Source organism: Lithobates pipiens, unplaced genomic scaffold, assembly GCF_037356315.1.
Source record: "Lithobates pipiens isolate NorthernLeopardFrog02 unplaced genomic scaffold, aLitPip1_a1.2 Scaffold_1, whole genome shotgun sequence".
NCBI classification, from domain to species: Eukaryota; Metazoa; Chordata; class Amphibia; order Anura; family Ranidae; genus Lithobates; species Lithobates pipiens.
The window spans coordinates 227,102,744-227,122,452 of record NW_027507685.1 but is presented as its reverse complement, the minus strand read 5'-3'; the positions used below and the strand labels follow the sequence as shown (position 1 = coordinate 227,122,452).

General features: G+C 45.8%; 1 protein-coding gene across 1 annotated transcript in view; it reads left to right on the top strand.

Annotated features, from left to right (window-relative positions):
• LOC143983891 (HLA class I histocompatibility antigen, alpha chain F-like) overlaps window positions 1-19,307 on the top strand; it is a 31,747-nt gene extending 12,440 nt beyond the window's left edge. The window contains exons 3-5 of the mRNA XM_077484020.1: window positions 12,066-12,341; window positions 16,716-16,991; window positions 18,956-19,307. Coding sequence (XP_077340146.1) covers window positions 12,066-12,341; window positions 16,716-16,991; window positions 18,956-19,110 — 707 coding nt within the window. The 3' untranslated portion in view covers window positions 19,111-19,307. The remainder of the gene's footprint in view (window positions 1-12,065; window positions 12,342-16,715; window positions 16,992-18,955) is intronic.
• The last annotated feature ends 402 nt before the right edge of the window (window positions 19,308-19,709 follow it).

Below are 19,709 nucleotides of genomic sequence, written 5' to 3'. Positions count from 1 at the left end.
CATCAGTCACGTCCATGTGCTGGCTGAATCACCTGCCTGTACAGCTCTGGCCACATGGGCTGTGAGGAAGTTATGTTCCTGTATGGGGCTGGTAATGACAGATGACATGAAAAGCCTTGCAAAGGCTGTCAGTCCCAACCTGTAAATGGGTGCAGAAGAGAAATTTGAATGAGAGAAAAAGAAGTTAATGTGAGTAAATTTACAGTTTATGCCACTTAAAATGTGTAGACAGGTGAAGTCTACTTTCTCCACTGCAGGTGGCACATTCCTGCAGCAGCAATGCAGTTGGAGAGGAAGTCAGGAGGAACAGGGTTCCGCTATGGTTTCCTGGGTCACGAGAGAAACTATCCCAGTGGATGCTACTGCCCCATGTGACTCTGGTGGTCATCTTGGGTCAGGCAGTAGTGATGGACGAACTTCCGACGGGACGTTTCGCGAACGCGAAACGCGAACGGACACAAACGTTCGCGAAAACGACCGTTCGCCGCGGGCTCCATTGACTTCAATGGGAGGCGAATTTCGCAAACCTTTAGGTCGAATTTGCGGCCACGGGGTAATTATTAGGGGGTAGCACGTAGTCCCACCACCTGGACAATAGCATAATACATGTATGAGGTGAATTTGGGATCGATAACTACAAGCATTTTTTTTTTATTTGGGAAATTGTTCTGACAATTCAGGACTATGGAGCTAATGAAGGCAATGGAGGAGAGGGAAGGTCAGGGACCAGGGTAGGCAAACAAGAGGGTGCAGGAGATACAGAGCACTGACAGCAGCACCGTAATACAGAGCACTGACATCAGCACCGTGACATACAGCGCTGACAGCAGCTCCGTGACATACAGCGCTGACAGCAGCTCCGTGACATACAGCGCTGACAGCAGCTCCGTGACATACAGCGCTGACAGCAGCTCCGTGACATACAGCGCTGACAGCAGCTCCGTGACATACAGCGCTGACAGCAGCACCGTGACATACAGCGCTGACAGCAGCTCCGTGACATACAGCGCTGACAGCAGCTCCGTGACATACAGCGCTGACAGCAGCTCCGTGACATACAGCACTGACAGCAGCTCCGTGACATACAGCGCTGACAGCAGCTCCGTGACATACAGCGCTGACAGCAGCACCGTGACATACAGCGCTGACAGCAGCTCCGTGACATACAGCGCTGACAGCAGCTCCGTGACATACAGCGCTGACAGCAGCTCCGTGACATACAGCGCTGACAGCAGCTCCGTGACATACAGCGCTGACAGCAGCACCGTGACATACAGCGCTGACAGCAGCTCCGTGACATACAGCGCTGACAGCAGCTCCGTGACATACAGCGCTGACAGCAGCTCCGTGACATACAGCACTGACAGCAGCTCCGTGACATACAGCGCTGACAGCAGCTCCGTGACATACAGCGCTGACAGCAGCACCGTGACATACAGCGCTGACAGCAGCTCCGTGACATACAGCGCTGACAGCAGCTCCGTGACATACAGCGCTGACAGCAGCTCCGTGACATACAGCACTGACAGCAGCTCCGTGACATACAGCGCTGACAGCAGCTCCGTGACATACAGCGCTGACAGCAGCACCGTGACATACAGCGCTGACAGCAGCTCCGTGACATACAGCGCTGACAGCAGCTCCGTGACATACAGCGCTGACAGCAGCTCCGTGACATACAGCGCTGACAGCAGCTCCGTGACATACAGCGCTGACAGCAGCTCCGTGACATACAGCGCTGACAGCAGCTCCGTGACATACAGCGCTGACAGCAGCTCCGTGACATACAGCGCTGACAGCAGCTCCGTGACATACAGCGCTGACAGCAGCACCGTAAGCAGCCCCAGGAGGAAGTCAGCACAGCACAGGGATGGTGTGATCCCCTCATAATAAGAACCCCCAGGAGGAAGTCAGCACAGCACAGGGATGGTGGGAGCCCCTCATAATAAGAACACCCAGGAGGAAGTCAGCACAGCACAGGGATGGTGGGAACCCCTCATAATAAGCAGCCCCAGTAGAAATATGACACCGCTCAACCTCTTCAAAGAGGAGGGTAGGGGCATATAGTACGGTGTGCTTTTTTGGGTCAGGGAAGTGAGCCAAATGAATTAAGAAGGTCTGTGTGCTTGATTCCAAAAATTGTTTATAGACATATACATGGTCTACTGATCACATGTGTTGAATTCCTCCGAGATCCATGCCTCATTCATTTTTAGAAATGTGAGGTAGTTAACACTGTCGTGAGCTAGGCGAGTACGCTTATCGGTCACAATCCCCCCTGCTGCGCTGAACGTCCTTTCGGACAGGACACTGGATGAGGGGCAAGCCAACAGTTCGATTGCAAATTGGGCAAGCTCTGGCCAGAGGTCAAGCCTGCCCACCCAGTAGTCTAGGGGTTCATCACTCCTCAGAGCGTCCACATCGGCCGTTAACCCAATGTAGTCGGACACCTGACGGTCTAGGCGTTCCCTGATGCTGGATCCGGATGACACCTGTCGATGGGTCGGCTGAAAGAATGACCTCATATCCGAAGTCACCAACACATCTTCAAACCGGCCTCTTCTTGCAGGCGCTGTTGGATTGGTACCCGCAAATCCTTCTCTGGGAGTGGGAATTGCTCCTCTGCCAGCGCACGCAAAAGCAGAATGCAGCATTTCTCGAAGCAAGGCCTGGAAGTGCTGCATTCTGACAGCCCTCTGCGACGGCGGTAACATTTCCGCCATTTTGTGTTTGTACCGGGGATCTAAGTACGTTGCCACCCAGTACTGGTCCTTGACCCTCATGCTTTTTATACGGGGGTCCCTATTAAAACACTGGAGCATGAAGGCCCCCATTTGCACTCAAGCGGAAGGTATGTGGTGGTGGTGGTGTTGTTGGTGGTAGTGTCTTTGGGGGTGCACATAGCAGAGAGTGAAGAAGAGGGTGCAGATCGAGAGGATGAGGAGGGTGCAGAAGAATAAGGCTGAGTGAGCCACTCAACCAAGTCTGGTGCGTCCTTTAAAGTAATTGAACGCACCTTCTGCAACTTCCCACTTTGGCTCAAGGCTGTTGCTCCTGCCCTACCCCTACCACCCGTGCGGAAGGGCCTGCCTCTTCCTCTGCCTGTCATTTTTTAAATCACCCTGTGACAAAACTCTTAGTCCCTATACCGCTGAAGGACTGCTGCAGTATAGGGCAGCGGTCAGCAGTAGTGCACGTCAACCCTATGTATTGTGGACCGATAGCGGTCCTTACAGAACAGCAGACTGTACTGCACTCAGGCCTATGTACCGTAGCACCCTATACCAAGTTACCAGTCCTTATAAAAACTTTTGTGGACCAAGCAGGTTGTGTGTTAGTGTTTAGCAGACTGTGCGTCAGTCCCTATACCGCTGAAGGACTGCTGCAGTATAGGGCAGCGGTCAGCAGTAGTGCACGGCAACCCTATGTATTGTGGACCGATAGCGGTCCTTACAGAACAGCAGACTGTAACGCACTCAGGCCTATGTACCGTAGCACCCTATACCAAGTTACCAGTCCTTATAAGAACTTTTGTGGACCAAGCAGGTTGTGTGTTAGTGATTAGCAGACTGTACGTCAGTCCCTATACCAATGAAGGACTGCTGCAGTATAGGGCAGCGGTCAGCAGTAGTGCACGGCAACCCTATGTATTGTGGACCGATAGCGGTCCTTACAGAACAGCAGACTGTACTGCACTCAGGCCTATGTACCGTAGCACCCTATACCAAGTTACCAGTCCTTATAAAAACTTTTGTGGACCAAGCAGGTTGTGTGTTAGTGTTTAGCAGACTGTGCGTCAGTCCCTATACCGCTGAAGGACTGCTGCAGTATAGGGCAGCGGTCAGCAGTAGTGCACGGCAACCCTATGTATTGTGGACCGATAGCGGTCCTTACAGAACAGCAGACTGTAACGCACTCAGGCCTATGTACCGTAGCACCCTATACCAAGTTACCAGTCCTTATAAGAACTTTTGTGGACCAAGCAGGTTGTGTGTTAGTGATTAGCAGACTGTACGTCAGTCCCTATACCAATGAAGGACTGCTGCAGTATAGGGCAGCGGTCAGCAGTAGTGCACGGCAACCCTATGTATTGTGGACCGATAGCGGTCCTTACAGAACGGCAGACTGTACTGCACTCAGGCCTATGTACCGTAGCACCCTATACCAAGTTACCAGTCCTTATAAGAACTTTTGTGGACCAAGCAGGTTGTGTGTTAGTGATTAGCAGACTGTACGTCAGTCCCTATACCAATGAAGGACTGCTGCAGTATAGGGCAGCGGTCAGCAGTAGTGCACGGCAACCCTATGTATTGTGGACCGATAGCGGTCCTTACAGAACAGCAGACTGTAACGCACTCAGGCCTATGTACCGTAGCACCCTATACCAAGTTACCAGTCCTTATAAGAACTTTTGTGGACCAAGCAGGTTGTGTGTTAGTGATTAGCAGACTGTACGTCAGTCCCTATACCAATGAAGGACTGCTGCAGTATAGGGCAGCGGTCAGCAGTAGTGCACGGCAACCCTATGTATTGTGGACCGATAGCGGTCCTTACAGAACAGCAGACTGTACTGCACTCAGGCCTATGTACCGTAGCACCCTATACCAAGTTACCAGTCCTTATAAAAACTTTTGTGGACCAAGCAGGTTGTGTGTTAGTGTTTAGCAGACTGTGCGTCAGTCCCTATACCGCTGAAGGACTGCTGCAGTATAGGGCAGCGGTCAGCAGTAGTGCACGGCAACCCTATGTATTGTGGACCGATAGCGGTCCTTACAGAACAGCAGACTGTAACGCACTCAGGCCTATGTACCGTAGCACCCTATACCAAGTTACCAGTCCTTATAAGAACTTTTGTGGACCAAGCAGGTTGTGTGTTAGTGATTAGCAGACTGTACGTCAGTCCCTATACCAATGAAGGACTGCTGCAGTATAGGGCAGCGGTCAGCAGTAGTGCACGGCAACCCTATGTATTGTGGACCGATAGCGGTCCTTACAGAACAGCAGACTGTACTGCACTCAGGCCTATGTACCGTAGCACCCTATACCAAGTTACCAGTCCTTATAAGAACTTTTGTGGACCAAGCAGGTTGTGTGTTAGTGATTAGCAGACTGTACGTCAGTCCCTATACCAATGAAGGACTGCTGCAGTATAGGGCAGCGGTCAGCAGTAGTGCACGGCAACCCTATGTATTGTGGACCGATAGCGGTCCTTACAGAACAGCAGACTGTAACGCACTCAGGCCTATGTACCGTAGCACCCTATACCAAGTTACCAGTCCTTATAAGAACTTTTGTGGACCAAGCAGGTTGTGTGTTAGTGATTAGCAGACTGTACGTCAGTCCCTATACCAATGAAGGACTGCTGCAGTATAGGGCAGCGGTCAGCAGTAGTGCACGGCAACCCTATGTATTGTGGACCGATAGCGGTCCTTACAGAACAGCAGACTGTACTGCACTCAGGCCTATGTACCGTAGCACCCTATACCAAGTTACCAGTCCTTATAAAAACTTTTGTGGACCAAGCAGGTTGTGTGTTAGTGTTTAGCAGACTGTGCGTCAGTCCCTATACCGCTGAAGGACTGCTGCAGTATAGGGCAGCGGTCAGCAGTAGTGCACGTCAACCCTATGTATTGTGGACCGATAGCGGTCCTTACAGAACAGCAGACTGTAACGCACTCAGGCCTATGTACCGTAGCACCCTATACCAAGTTACCAGTCCTTATAAGAACTTTTGTGGACCAAGCAGGTTGTGTATTAGTGTTTAGCAGACTGTGCGTCAGTCCCTATACCGCTGAAGGACTGCTGCAGTATAGGGCAGCGGTCAGCAGTAGTGCACGGCAACCCTATGTATTGTGGACCGATAGCGGTCCTTACAGAACAGCAGACTGTACCGCACCCAAGCCTATGTACCGTAGCACCCTAGACAGACCAAGTTACCAGTCCTGATAAAGAGCTTTGTGGAACAAGTGAGTTGTGAATGATTAGCAGACTGCAGCAGAAGGGCAGCAGTCAAGTATAATATTCTTTCTATATTTGGAAGAAAGAATATTATACGTGTACAAGCCTATTACCGTACCACTGATACCAGTCCTGAAAAGAACCTTTGTGGAACTAATAGTAACAGCAAGTCTTTAAAATTATCCTCACTGCCTGACACACTGCTTCCTGCCTGTCCCTATACAAATTGGCAAAAAAGAGTAGGCTGGAACGATTAGCTGGAACAGCTCTTTTGTGGACCTGATAGTAACAGCTAATGATGATGATGATGATGATGATGAAGAAAGACTAATCTGGCTGAGCTGTCCCTAAAATAGCAGCATACAGCGCTCTGTCCCTTTATCTAAACTGACAAAAGAAACTCAGGCTGCTGACCTAACACCTATACCAGTCCTGAAAAGAACTTTTGTGTACCAAATAGCTAGCGTTTTCTCTGTCCCTACTCCACACAGGATCCTTTCCCTACAGTGACAGAAGAAAGAATGTAAAATGGCCACCGGATCGGGTGTATTTATAGGTTAGGGGGAATGTCCAAGTGTCCATGAGCTGTCATGTCTCAATTGGTTGTCCTGTAACACATGATAAACGTGTCACGAAAGGTTAAAGTTCTTGTATACATTAAACACGTAAGTCCGCCGGGGCGAACGACGGAAAAAGGCGTTCGAACCCGCGGACGGCGAAAGTCGGAAATTCGCCGCGAAACGACCGCCGGGCGAAACGTTCGTCCATCACTATCAGGCAGAGCCTTTTTAAGGCTTTGACTCCCAAGTTTGTGAGTGGTTAGAGTAGGGACAAGTACCCTGCCTGGTAGGGACAGAACTAGCAGCAGGAAAAGCTCCCCAATGAGAAGGGAAAGCTTAGGGCTTGCAAGTTCTCTAAAAACCTGTCTGTTTGAGCCCAAGACAGCCAGGCCAGATTCTTCCCATTTTTACAGACGCTGTCAGTTTGGCAGCACTCTGCTTTCCATATGCTGTTGGAACAATGAGTGTTCCCGGTTGGACTGCCTTCCTATTAAGTTATTTGTGGCCTGTCTCTACATTATTTCAATACAGGTTCTTTAGTTACACTAGGTCCCCATACACACAGTCGGACATTCGGACAACAAAATCCATCAGATTATTTCCGACTGATTTTGTCCGAAACTGCATACACACGGTCGGACAAAGTTGTTGGAAAATCCGATCGTTCGGAATGTGATGACGTTCGTTCGTTACGGTGGGACAACATCGAGGGTAGTAGCCAATAGCTTTGGTCTCATAATTTGATCTGAGCATGCGTGGCACTTTGTCCGATCAGAATTCTCTACAAACGATCGGAAAAAGTCTGATCGGATTTTGTTGTTGGAAATTCCGACAGAAAAAGTCCGATAGAGCCCACACACGATCTGATTTTCCGACAATATAATCCAATCGGACCTTTTCCGTCAGAATTTCCGACCGTGTGTACAGGGCATAGGACTAGGTGTGTTACTCCTGCTGAATCGCACTTCACCCCACCTACAAGAGTAAGTAAAATAATACCATACACCTTTCTCACCCCCTTGGTCCCTTCTGTACTAGCTTTCATTGATGATTAGCTGCCACTGCCAAAGCAGCCAGTGTAGCAGCGGAATGGATCACAACAATTCTGATTGGATTTGACCAAATGGAGTTGCTTTGTTCTACCCAGGAAGCCCTACACAAAAAAGGTTGAACAAGAACGTGAATTTTAGATCCCTGGACTGCTACACCGGCTTCATGGAGAATGACAGGATATCATTCATGAAGGTAAGTGCCGTGTAGACCAGGGCGATGGGTGTAAAGTGTTAGCTCACCTTTTCATTTTTTTTATATTCACCTTGCTTCTCCCTCCAGTAGCCTCTCTCCATATGTGTGATCGTTCCTCCAAAGCTCTTCTATAAAGCATTGTGTGCCACATTTGGCCAATGACATCATTAGGTATAAAGCAGGATCAATAGCCCTTCATTATATGTGAGGACACTACCTGGAGTGGAGGAGAGGGACAGAGCCTGCCAGAGCGAGGAATAAGGTAAGTATTATTAGATCTTATTCTCATCCCCTAGGCAGGGCCGTTTTTAAGGCAGGGCAAAAGGGGAAGCTGCCCTGGGCCTTGTCATTGTTGTGGGGCCCAAAGCAGCTGCTTCATACTTGTCAACTAACCCGGTTTAAATTCCTTCATCCCCTGAGGTTTTAGTCCTGTGCCCCCCTAAGGTCATATCCACAGTAATCTCTAGCAACCAATCAACAAGCAGAAATCATGTACTGTAACCTCTAGCAACTAACCAGTGAGCTGCAATGTGTTCTGTAACCTCTAGCAACCAGTCAGTGAGCGGTAATGATACACTGAAACCTCTGGCAACCAATCGCAATAGCTGCCTGATCTGATTCAGTAAACTGATTTTGAGTCTAGCTGCTATTTATTGTATGTCTCAGAGTAGGTGGAGAGCGAGACTGCATGGGGAGGGGGCCCCCAAGAAAAGTTTTGCCCAGGGTCCAATCATAATTAAAGACGGCCCTGCCCCTAGGAATAATGACAAATTCAACTTTGCAGTCTGGGGGGAACTGCAAGGGTATTTTTTATATTTTTTTGTAATATCTGGAGTTTGGCTTTAAAGTGGTTGTAAAGCCTTACATACAGTATGTTCAGTGAAGTGACTGGCCTTAAATGATACACAATCGATTAAACAAATCCTCCTACATCCACCAAGCTGCGGTTTCCAAAGCAAGCAAAGTCCTTTCTTGTATAAGAGAGGTATGGACGCAAAAGAGAGAGAGAGAGAGAGATAATTTTGCCCCTGAACATATCATTAGTAAGACCTCATCTGGAATATGCAGTTCAGTTTTGGGCTCCAGTTCTTAAAAAGTATATTGGGGAACTGGAGAAAGGTCAGAGAAGGGCAACCAAACTGATAAGAGGCATGGAGGAGCTCAGCTATGAGGAAACATAATGTATTCTCTCTTGAGAAGAGGAGATTAAGGGGGGATATGATCAACATGTACAAATACATAAGTGGTCCATATAGTGAACTTGGTGTCGAGTTATTCACTTTACGGTCAACACAGAGGACAAGGGGGCACTCTTTACATCTAGAGGAAAAGAGATGTAATCTCCAAATACGGAAAGGTTTCTTCACAGTAAGAGCTGTGAAAATGTGGAATAGACTCCCTCCAGAGGTGATTCTGGCCAGCTCAGTAGATTGCTTTAAGAAAGGCCTGGATTATTTCCTAAGTGTACATAATATAACTTGGTACTAAAATTTACAGGTAAAGTAGATCCGGGAAAAATACAATTGCCTCTCCGGGGATCAGGAAGGAATTTTTTCCCCTGCTGTAGCAAATTGGATCATGCTTTGCTGGGGGTTTTTCGCCTTCCTCTGCATCAACTGTGGGTATAGGATTGGGTATATGGGATTGTATAATATTATTTTTTATTTATTTACCATATTTATTGGTGTATAACATACGCCGGCATATAACACGCACCCCACGTTTAGGAGGGAATTTTAAGGAAAATTTTTTTTTAGGGGTGAAGCTTATGGAAAAAAACTTACATTTTAATGCACATCGATGCAGCCTTATCAGTGTCCATCTGCAGCCTTGCCCAGTCTGATTGCAGCCTTGCCCAGTGTCATTACAGCCTTGCCTAGTGTCATTGCAGCCTTTCCCAGTGTCATTGCAGCTTTGCCCAGTCTCATTGCAGCCTTGCCCAGTGTCATTGCAGCTTTGTCCAGTCTCATTGCAGCCTTGCTCAGCTTTGCCTAGTGTAATTGCAGCCTTGCCCAGTCTCATTGCAGCCTTGCCCAGTCTCATTGCAGCCTTGTCCAGCCTTTCCCAGTGTCATTGCAGCCTTGCCCAGCCTTGCCCAGGCTCATTGCAGCCTTGCCCGGTGGTATTTAGCAAGGCAATGGTCGTCTTGGAGGTGTGTTTGGGGTTGTTAACATGTTGGAATACTGCCCTGTGGCCCAGTCTCCGAAGGGAGGGGATCATACTCTGCTACAGTATGCCACAGTACATGTTGGCATTCATGGTTCTCTCAATGAACTGTAGCTCCCCAGTGCCGGCAGCACTAATGCAGCCCCAGACAATGACACTCCCACCATCATGCTTGACTGTAGACCAGACACACTTGTCTTTGTACTCCTCACCTGGTTGCCGCCACACAAGCTTGACACCATCTGAACCAAATAAGTTTATCTTGGTCTCATCAGACCACAGGACACGGTTCCAGTAATCCATATCCTTAGTCTGCTTGTCTTCTGCAAACTGTTTGTGGGATTCTTGTGCATCATCTTTAGAAGAGGCTTCCTTCTGGGACGACAGCCACGCAGACCAATTTGATGCAGTGTGCGGTGTATGGTCTGAGCACTGACAGGCTGAACCCCCCACCCCTTCAACCTCTGCAGCAATGCTGGCAGCACTCATACGTCTATTTCCCAAAGACAACCACTGGATATGACGCTGAGCGCGTGCACTTATCTTCTTTGGTTGACCATGGAGAGGCCTGTTCTGAGTGGAACCTGTCCTGTTAAAGTGCTGTATGGTTTTGGCCACCATGCTGCAGCTCAGTTTCAGGGTCTTGGCAATCTTTTTATAGGTTAGGCCATCTTTATGTAGAGCAACAATTCTTTTTTTCAAATCCTCATAGAGTTCTTTGCCATGAGGTGCCATGTTGAACTTCCAGTGACCAGTATGAGAGATTGAGAGTGATAACACACCTGCTCCCTATTCACACCTGAGACCTTGTAACACTAACGAGTCACATGACACATGACAAAAAATATTTACAAAAATGTGAGGGGTGTACTCACTTTTGTGAGATACTGTAAATAGATGTCTTGTAATATCTGTTCTGCACATCTGGTATTAAAATTGTACGTTTGTGTCTGAGTTTGTACTTCGATGTCATCTGGTCTGTTTGTTATTTTTTATTGTATAAACGAAAAGAGACAGACATTTTTGAAAAAATTATATCTTCTACTTTCTATTATAAGGCGGCTAAGTCGTTGCAACACTGATCCTCCTCCTGGCCAATCGGGAAGCAGGTATGAAACCTGTTTTCCGATTGGTCAAAACGTCAGGGGCCCTTATTGGATGCCTAGCAACTAGAAGACACTGTGAAAGCTGGTCCAGGAGAGGACACCAGAGCAGCTTTCCTCGAGCCTCCCACACTCTCACTGCCCACATATAAAGTAAGGACAGCAGGTGGCGGGGGTGTGTTAGTGCTATGGGGGGGGGGGTCGGGAAGTGCGGCTCCACCCCACCAACCGCCACTGGTTTTATGTCAAACACAGCGTTTTGCTTTTTTGCCAAAAAGTTCAACTTTGGTCCAATCTGACCAGAGCACCTTATTCCACGTTTGTTGTGTCCCCCACATGTCCCCCATAATAGCTTTTTAAGCTAAGATTTTTGGAGTGCACGACTAATAGTGGTCCTGTGGACAGATTCTCCCACCTGAGCTGTGGATCTCTGCAGCTCCTCCAGAGTTACCATGGGCCTCTTGGCTGCTTCTCTGATTAATGCTCTCCTTCCCAGTCTATCAGTTTAGGTGGACGGCCATGTCTTGGTAGGTTTGCAGTTGTTCCATACTCTTTCCATTTTCAGATGATGGATTGAACAGTGCTCCGTGAGATGTTCAAAACTTGGGATATTTTTTTTATAACCTAACCCTGCTTTATACTTCTCCAAAACTTTATATCAGACCTGGCTGGTGTGTTCCTTGGCCTCCATGATGCTGTTTGTTCACTAAGATTCTCTAATAAACCTCTGAGGGCTTCGCAGAACAGCTGTATTTACACTGAGATTAAATTACACACAGGTGGACTCTATTTACTAATTAGGTGACTTCTGAAGGCAATTGGTTCCATTTGATTTTAGTTAGGGGTATCAGAGTAGGGGGCTGAATACAAATGCATGCCACACTTTTCACATATTTATTTCTAGAAAATTTGGAAAACTATTGATCATTGTCCTTCCACTTCACTATTATGTGCCACTTTGTGTTGGTCTATCACATAAAATCCCAATAAAATACATTTATGTTTTTGGTTGTGTTTGGTTTTGTCATTACAGGTTTCCATGTGCTGCAGCTGTTAGACGGGTGCATCGCCTATGAGAACGGAACATTTGACTCGTTACTCCATTATCACTATGATGGAAATCCATTCATAAGTTTCAACTTGGAGAAAGCAAACTGGACCGCAGAGGATCCAAGAGCTCAGTACCTCGTTGACATTAATAACCATAACCAAACTCTGACGGAGGAACTCAGGAACAAACTAGTGGACAAATGCCTTCCACATATAACTGAGCTGCTCTCAATGGGAAAATGCACATTCAGCAGGAAAGGTATTACAGATCATCTTTATGTAGCGGTATGGCCATAGGAGCCAGCAGTATTAAAGGTCCTTTTGGTCATTTTCCTGTAGTTGCCCCGCAGCCAGACACACAGTCACTTCTTTAGCTCAAAGAACAGTCCAGGGATATTCTCTTTTTTGAATTTTTTATTTTTGGGTAACTTGGATAAGGATGGTGAACTGTATGGGATACTCCAAAAGTGTACAAACAAAAGGACGGTCTTTCTTCTTTAGAGCTATGAGCCAAGTCCTTACACAAGTAAATGATGGACCGAGCCTGGTAATTAAATCAAACTTTAGTAAAAATCTGGTTGCTAAGGAGCAGGCAGCCAACATTTCCTTAACAACCAAACTGGCATCCATCCATGAGAATATTTTGATATTTGCATAACTCCTCTAAAGAGCCAACCCACTGCTTGTGTCAGGGCTGAGAGGGCAGGTGGGGTGCTGTGATGTTTTCATGAAGCTACGTACAGTACCTTGCTGGTCCCTACCACCAGCTGGTATGATCTTGTGATCCCCTGTGTCAGCCAGGGCCGGCTGCAGGGGAGAGGAGAGAGCACTCTGACAATGGCTTGTAAAGCCTGAGAGCGGTGACATCACCCATAGGCTTTAATGACTCATCCATTGTCAATGATCCCTCCTCTGCCCTGCAGCAGCTTGTAGGCAAGTGCAGTTTGTTTTCTTCACTGCAGGTGATCATCATCACAGCAGCATACAGATGGAGGAGGGCATCAAGAGGATCTTAGTTCCTCTATGGTTTCTTTGGTCACTGGGAGGCAGCTATCCTATTGGATTCTGGCACCCCATGTGACTTTGGTGGCCATCTTGGGTCAGGCAAAGTCTATTTAAGATATGCAAATAGTATTGAAAATAAATGCAAATAAATGAAAAAGGGTGTGGTCAAATAACGTTCAAATGTGAATATAAATTTTGAATGAAGTCCATAAAAACAGCCAACACCGGCAATTCTTCAATCAAGTGAACAGTGATGAATAAATTCAGTGACAAAAATAGAAGTTGCCGTCTTTCACCAAGATTCATCAGACACCCATGACAGGTGTCAGATAAGCAGAAAGATGTATCAAGGTAGTATCCATATAGACGCCTCTCACCAGCAAAGTAAAGATGTAAATACTGATGCAGACACCTCTCATCAGTGATGCGGCCAGATGGGATTTATACGTAAAGGAGAAAAGCCATTTATTCATAAAAAATTGGTTCCAGTAAAAAAAGCATATAAAATGGAGCTAGTATGCCAAGCTGTGCTCCACCTGAGCACGATGGCGGAAGTGATGTAATAAAATATTGCGTAACACTAAGGTGTTTCATTAGCACATCTGACGTCATCAGGGGTCATGTGATCGGACCCGTCGATTCCTCCTACACAATGTATACAGTTATGGTGCGCACACACGATCAGAATTTCCGACAACAAAGGTTGGATGTGAGCTTGTTGTCGGAAATTCTGACCGTGTGGGGGGCTCCATGGAACATTTGCTGTTTTGATTTGAAATGTAACAATTCAAATCAATGTCTATATTGATACCAGCAGGATATAAAGTATTTAATTCATAAATCCATTCTGTTTCATTTTTGGACACGTTTTGTCTCATACTCCACCCTCCAATGTGGCATGATTCTTTCAATCCCACAAAAAGTAGCCAAACTGGGATCCTGGTTGTGGTAGATCTTAAAATTATTTGATAGGCTGTGTTTCGGAAACCCATTTTTTTATGTTATTCAAATGCTCCCCCACCGTGATGGGAAACGGGGCGGAAAAGAGGCACCCACCCAGTGCTGCGGGACTGAACACAGCGGCCCCCACTGGGAGGATGGACAAAGTAAAACACTGCAATGCATGCAAAGTGATAAACAAAATAACTAAATGGTTTACAAATAGTCATATATTATATACTGTATAGGCGTATTGTTGGTTGAAAGAGCCAAGGGCATATAAAGTGTCATCAATTTGACAAAATAATGGGGGGGGGGGGGAGAAGGTATCTCAAACAGTGATTCTACCTGTCTGAGCCAAATGCAGGTGCCTTTAATTATAGGCTATTAACGTTTGTTATACGTCCCTGCATTGTCACCTCAAGGGTGACTGGAGGAATATACCTGCATTTAAAAAAAAATTTAAATTGGCCATATGCCTGGGTATATAGCAGTTTCTATTGGTTTCCTTGAATAATGTTTTTGTAATAATACAACCGCTGGATTTGGGGAGTACCAAATCCAGGAAACGTATCTGGTGTAAGTCCTATGCTTCGGTGAATATTAGCCCATATTCATTTATGTTCATTTGGGTAAGGAAGTCAGACAGTTATTCCATACTGCCATTCCAGAGGTTGACAACGTCATTGATGTACCATTTGTACAAAATCACCTCCGGCATGTGTCCACGGTAAATTACCTGTTCTTCCCACTGGCTTAATAAAAGGTTATCTACACTAGGGGCGTATTTAGCCCCCCCCCCCATGGCTACACCTTTGATCTGATTAAAATATGCGCCCTCATGCCATAAATAGTTGGTGGTCCTAGGTAAGTCCAATAGATACATAATACATTTTTTCTGTCCAGCCTTAAGATGCGTGTGTCTATCTAAAGCATTCCTTGTGGTGGCAATGACATCACCATGTTTGAGGCTAGTGTACAATGATTCCACATCAATGGTGACTGTGTCATCCATTATGGGAATATCCTGCAATATGTTCATCAAATGTTTACTTTCCTTAAGATATGAGGGACAGGCTTGAACTATGGGCTGCAGGGAATAGTCTATGTACTCTCCTACCCTGGAGAAAATTGAATCAATGCCACTCAATATGGGTTTCCCAGGGGGACACAGACTATCCTTGTGGATTTTTGGGACCTGGTAGATGACCGGAAGCCTGGGTGCCTCTGGGACCAGATATCTAACTTCCTTCTTAGTAAATATGCCCTTGGTTTGGGCTTTTTTGACCAGATGGGCTTTTAGCTTGTTTCCAGGGTTTCCTCCCAGTTTCTTATACGTGTCCTTATCGCCTACCAATCTGTTCATTTCTTTAGCAAAATATTTTTTCCTTAGAACCACAATCCCTCCTCCTTTGTCCTCCATATGTATGACTATATTTTTCTTTTTTTTCGAAAGCTTCCAGACCTTTTTGTACATTCCCTTTTCTCTTATTTGTCTTGGTTTTAATTAGTCTTATTAAAATTTCACAATTTTAAGTTATTAAAAAATACTTTAGAAAAACAGATTCGTACATGGTGGGACATTGCTACTCTAGAACAATATAGCATTAGTGAGTAGGATGTTTGCCTAAACTGGTGGAAGATGGCACTTTCTATTCCTGTCACTGAATTTATTCATCACTGTGCACTTGATTGAAGAATCATTGGTGGTGGCTCTTGGACTTTATTGAAAATTTATATTCACATTTTAACATTATTTGACTACACCTTTTTTAATTTATTTGCATTTATTTTCAATACTATTTATATAGTATAGTATATAGAGCGTGGTTTTAAAATGTAATTATTCATTTTCTTTTCACTATCTGACCTTTGGTTATACTGATCTATTATTTGGTTATAGTTATAATTGTGGTGTCCAGGGTGCGTGGCTTTTACAGGTTTTTTACCTTTATTTTACACAAAGTCTATTTAAAACCCTGACTCCCAAGTTTGGCACGCATTTTGCGAGTGGTCAGAATAGGGGCAGGTCACTTGTCTGTCAGGGACAGTGCTTAGTGTCAGGGAAAGGTTCCAGAGGAGTAGGGAAAGTGCAGGAACAGGACATCCTTCCAGAAAGAATCCCTATTTGGGTATAGATCGGCCAGACTGCATTTCGCACCTCGAGACAGACTCTGTAGGCACCTCAGAATCATCAGTCTGCTGTCACATTGCTGTTACAACTTGTTGGGTTGCCTTTCCGCCAGGTCTGCTTGTATTGCTGGACTTCTGTTATAATATATTCTTGTTGCTACTCTTGTTTTCTGCCCGCCGCATCACATGGCACCTACTCACAAGCTGCTGGCTGGTACGGAGGAGCCAGATAACATTGCCAAACCTGCAACAGCCTGAAAATATGAAAATATACAGATCTTTCTTACATAGATTAGTCAGGATAGGTATTAGGAGGGGGTGGGAACATTTTTAAGATTAATTAGGTAGCACCTGGAATTCTACTTTAATTATGTCCTCACCATTGAATCCAATGTATAACTCCTAAATGGCAAAATTTAGCTGAAGACTTGATTTTTTTTTTCTAAAATGCTAAAAAAAAAAAAAATAAATAACTCATCAAGAGTAAGGGTTCAAAGTAATGATCTTTTACTAAAACAAAACCTCTGATCCTGTCTTTCCATCACCTCCTGTGCAGAACAACCAGTTGTGATAGTGGGGCAGACACTCATCAAAAATATCACTTCAAGACTGAACTGCCGGGCATATGGGCACTACCCCAAGAATATCTCCTTGAGGTGGTATAAGAATGGACAGCCAGTGCCGGAGAGTCTGATGGAGAGAGTGACCTTGCCTTTCCCTGACATCACCTACCTCACCCAACTGTCAATGAACATCACCCCAAAAAAAGACGATGTCTACTTTTGCAGTGTTGACCACAGCAGCCTTATGTCACCATTAATAGTGGACTGGAGTAAGTTGGGTTTTTCAATATATTATGGACCAGGACATTTGTAAAAAGAGCTGTACACACTTACAACATTTTCAATCTGTATTATGTTTTTCACATTCTTTACCTGTCTCTATGCTTTGTTATATTTTTTTCTCTCTGCTGTAAATTTCTGGTTGCACCAACTTTTTCACATTTTTCTGTCTGTCACAAGCATTCAGTTCATATGGGGTGCCTGTGTGTACCCAACCAACTGATTTCTGGGGTCACTTTAACCTGAACATTGCAGTTCACAGCAGTATGAGGAAATAAGTAGAACAGGAGGGAAAGCTGAAGGAATTCTTGAAGCTGAGCTCCAGGGAATAAATAAATGTTATCCTTGCAATGGGCCCCCTTCACACTTCTTTGGTTCACTTCTTTTTGCCCAGAGAAGTTTTCTCAACCAGAATGCTATTAGGGTTAAACCAGGATGCTGCAGCACAGGGCCCAGTTGACCCTAGATCAATGCCATGAGTTGTCATGGTGCAGGTGGGCCAGCCGCCAGCACTATAACAACCAACAGTGCTCTAGGATCAATATACACAATGATGCTATGATGATGGACACTCTATAGCAATGTATGACTGTGATTAAGGGCAGGCAACATGCAGGGCCAGCTGCAGCATTCAGGAAAAGATGGAAGTCCACCTCTTGCTGTCTGCTACACTGATGGAGCTAAAAGGTAAAGATCTGGCATGAAGAGGGGACTGTGTGATTGGGGGGCTCTGTGGTGGGCAGATTATGTAAAAGGGAGGCCTGTGTGACTTGGGGGGCTCTGTAATGGGGTAACTGTGTGATTGGGTGATTCTGTATTGAAGAGATACGTTCTGAAGGTATGTTTGGGAGGCTCATGTATAAGGGGCCTTTGATGTATAGGGGTGACTCTGATGTGATGAAGGACTCTCATGTATAGGAGGGCTTCGGACATATAGGGGGCTCAGGTGTGTTGGAGGACTTCTGACAAGATGGGGGACCGTTAGTGTAATGGGAGGACTCTGATGTGATGGGGGGCCCCTTATATGATTGGAAAACCTCTGATGTGATCAGGAAACCTATAATGTAAAGGGTAGGCTTCTGCTGTGAAGTTAACTTCATCAGGGTAGTTGTCTGCATTGTTGCAGGCGCAGGTTTCTATTTATAAGTAACATGTATGTGTTTTACATTTTAGACTGGGGTGTCTCAAGACTTCACATACTTTTTAAGGGTGCTGCAGCTGAAAAGATGGTTGAAAAAGCTGGCCTGGGGGATGATGATTAAGGTGATGCACTTACCTTATTGATAAATCCCACAGGCTACCTTCTCTTCATATGACCCCAAAGCCACTCATCTTCACTGCCCAACCAGTCACAGCTCTGACATCACCCTGTACAATGCAAGACCAGCAGTCCTGCATTAAAAGTGAGATTGTCAAGGGCTCACCCACAACCCATTATGTAGGATAGCAGAGGAGAGCACAAGCAGATGGTAGAGCGAAGAATAAGATAAGTATACCAATGACCTTATTCATCAAGCCCTAAGCAAATCTAGCAATTAATCTATACAATGAGGAGGGGGACCTACTGCAAGGGTAAATTTTTTTTTCTTATTCAGAGTTCAGCTTTAACATGCCTTGCACTCAGGATACCTAAACCAATGATAATTCTTAGCACCTGTGTGAATAACTAATTTAAAACAAAACAGTAGACAAAGAAGCAATGTTCAAGCTATGCTTTCATTTTACTTCCCCTGAAAACTGGATATTTCAGGTTTTAGTGGTTGCCAGCAGAATAGATGAGCTGTACCTTCATGGTTTTAAGCTGGGCAAGTTGCCTCCCTCCAGCTGCCATCAGCTTGTTTGAACAGGAAATAATAGGAAACGTCAACTGAGGTAGCATGGATGAATGACACTTTTTGTTAAAAACTGAATGTTATGATATTGCAATAACAATGTGTATGTTTCCTTTATTCAGGGCTCTCTAGGAAGTCAACTGAGGTCAGCCCCGGCATTTCCAGTGGAGTAGTGATTGCCATATGCCTGGCCGTCATCCTGCTTCTAGTTCTCGTAGTATTTGGATCTGTATCTCTGACAAAGAGCAGAAGACAAAGATTGTTGAACACCGAATAATTATTGACCTCATTGTCATTACAATGGGCAGGGATCTTCAGCGGCCTTGCCCAAACCTTGGCCAACTGTTGCTAAGCTTTCATGACACCACTCAGTGTTTTTACCCTGTTAGCTATAGTAGAAGGTTGGGCTTGTAGCTATATCATTTATTTCAACAACATATTTCCAGTGCTTCAAGATCCACTCTCTTAGAGCCCTTTCACACACTGAGCCGCCTGCCGCGTTAGCGATAAAGTGCCCCTAGTTTTAGCGGCGCTTTATCATCGCTTTTCGGCTGCTAGCAGGGTGCTTTAACCCCCCGCTAGCGGCCGAAGAAAAGGTTAACAACGCCGGTGTAGCGCTGCTGCCGGAACGCTTTGCAGTCGCTTCGGCAGTGGTGCCCATTGGCTGTATACACAGCACCATAGATGCTGCTTGCAGGACTTTTTTTAACGTTCCTGCCAGTGCAGTGCCCCAGTGTGAAAGCACTTGAGCTTTAACACTGGGGAGCATTGAAAGACGTTTTTCAGTCGCTTTAAAGGTGCTATTTTTGGTGCTAAAACACCTGAAAAACGCCTCCAGTGTGAAAGGGGTCTTAAAGTGTCACTAAACAAACATCA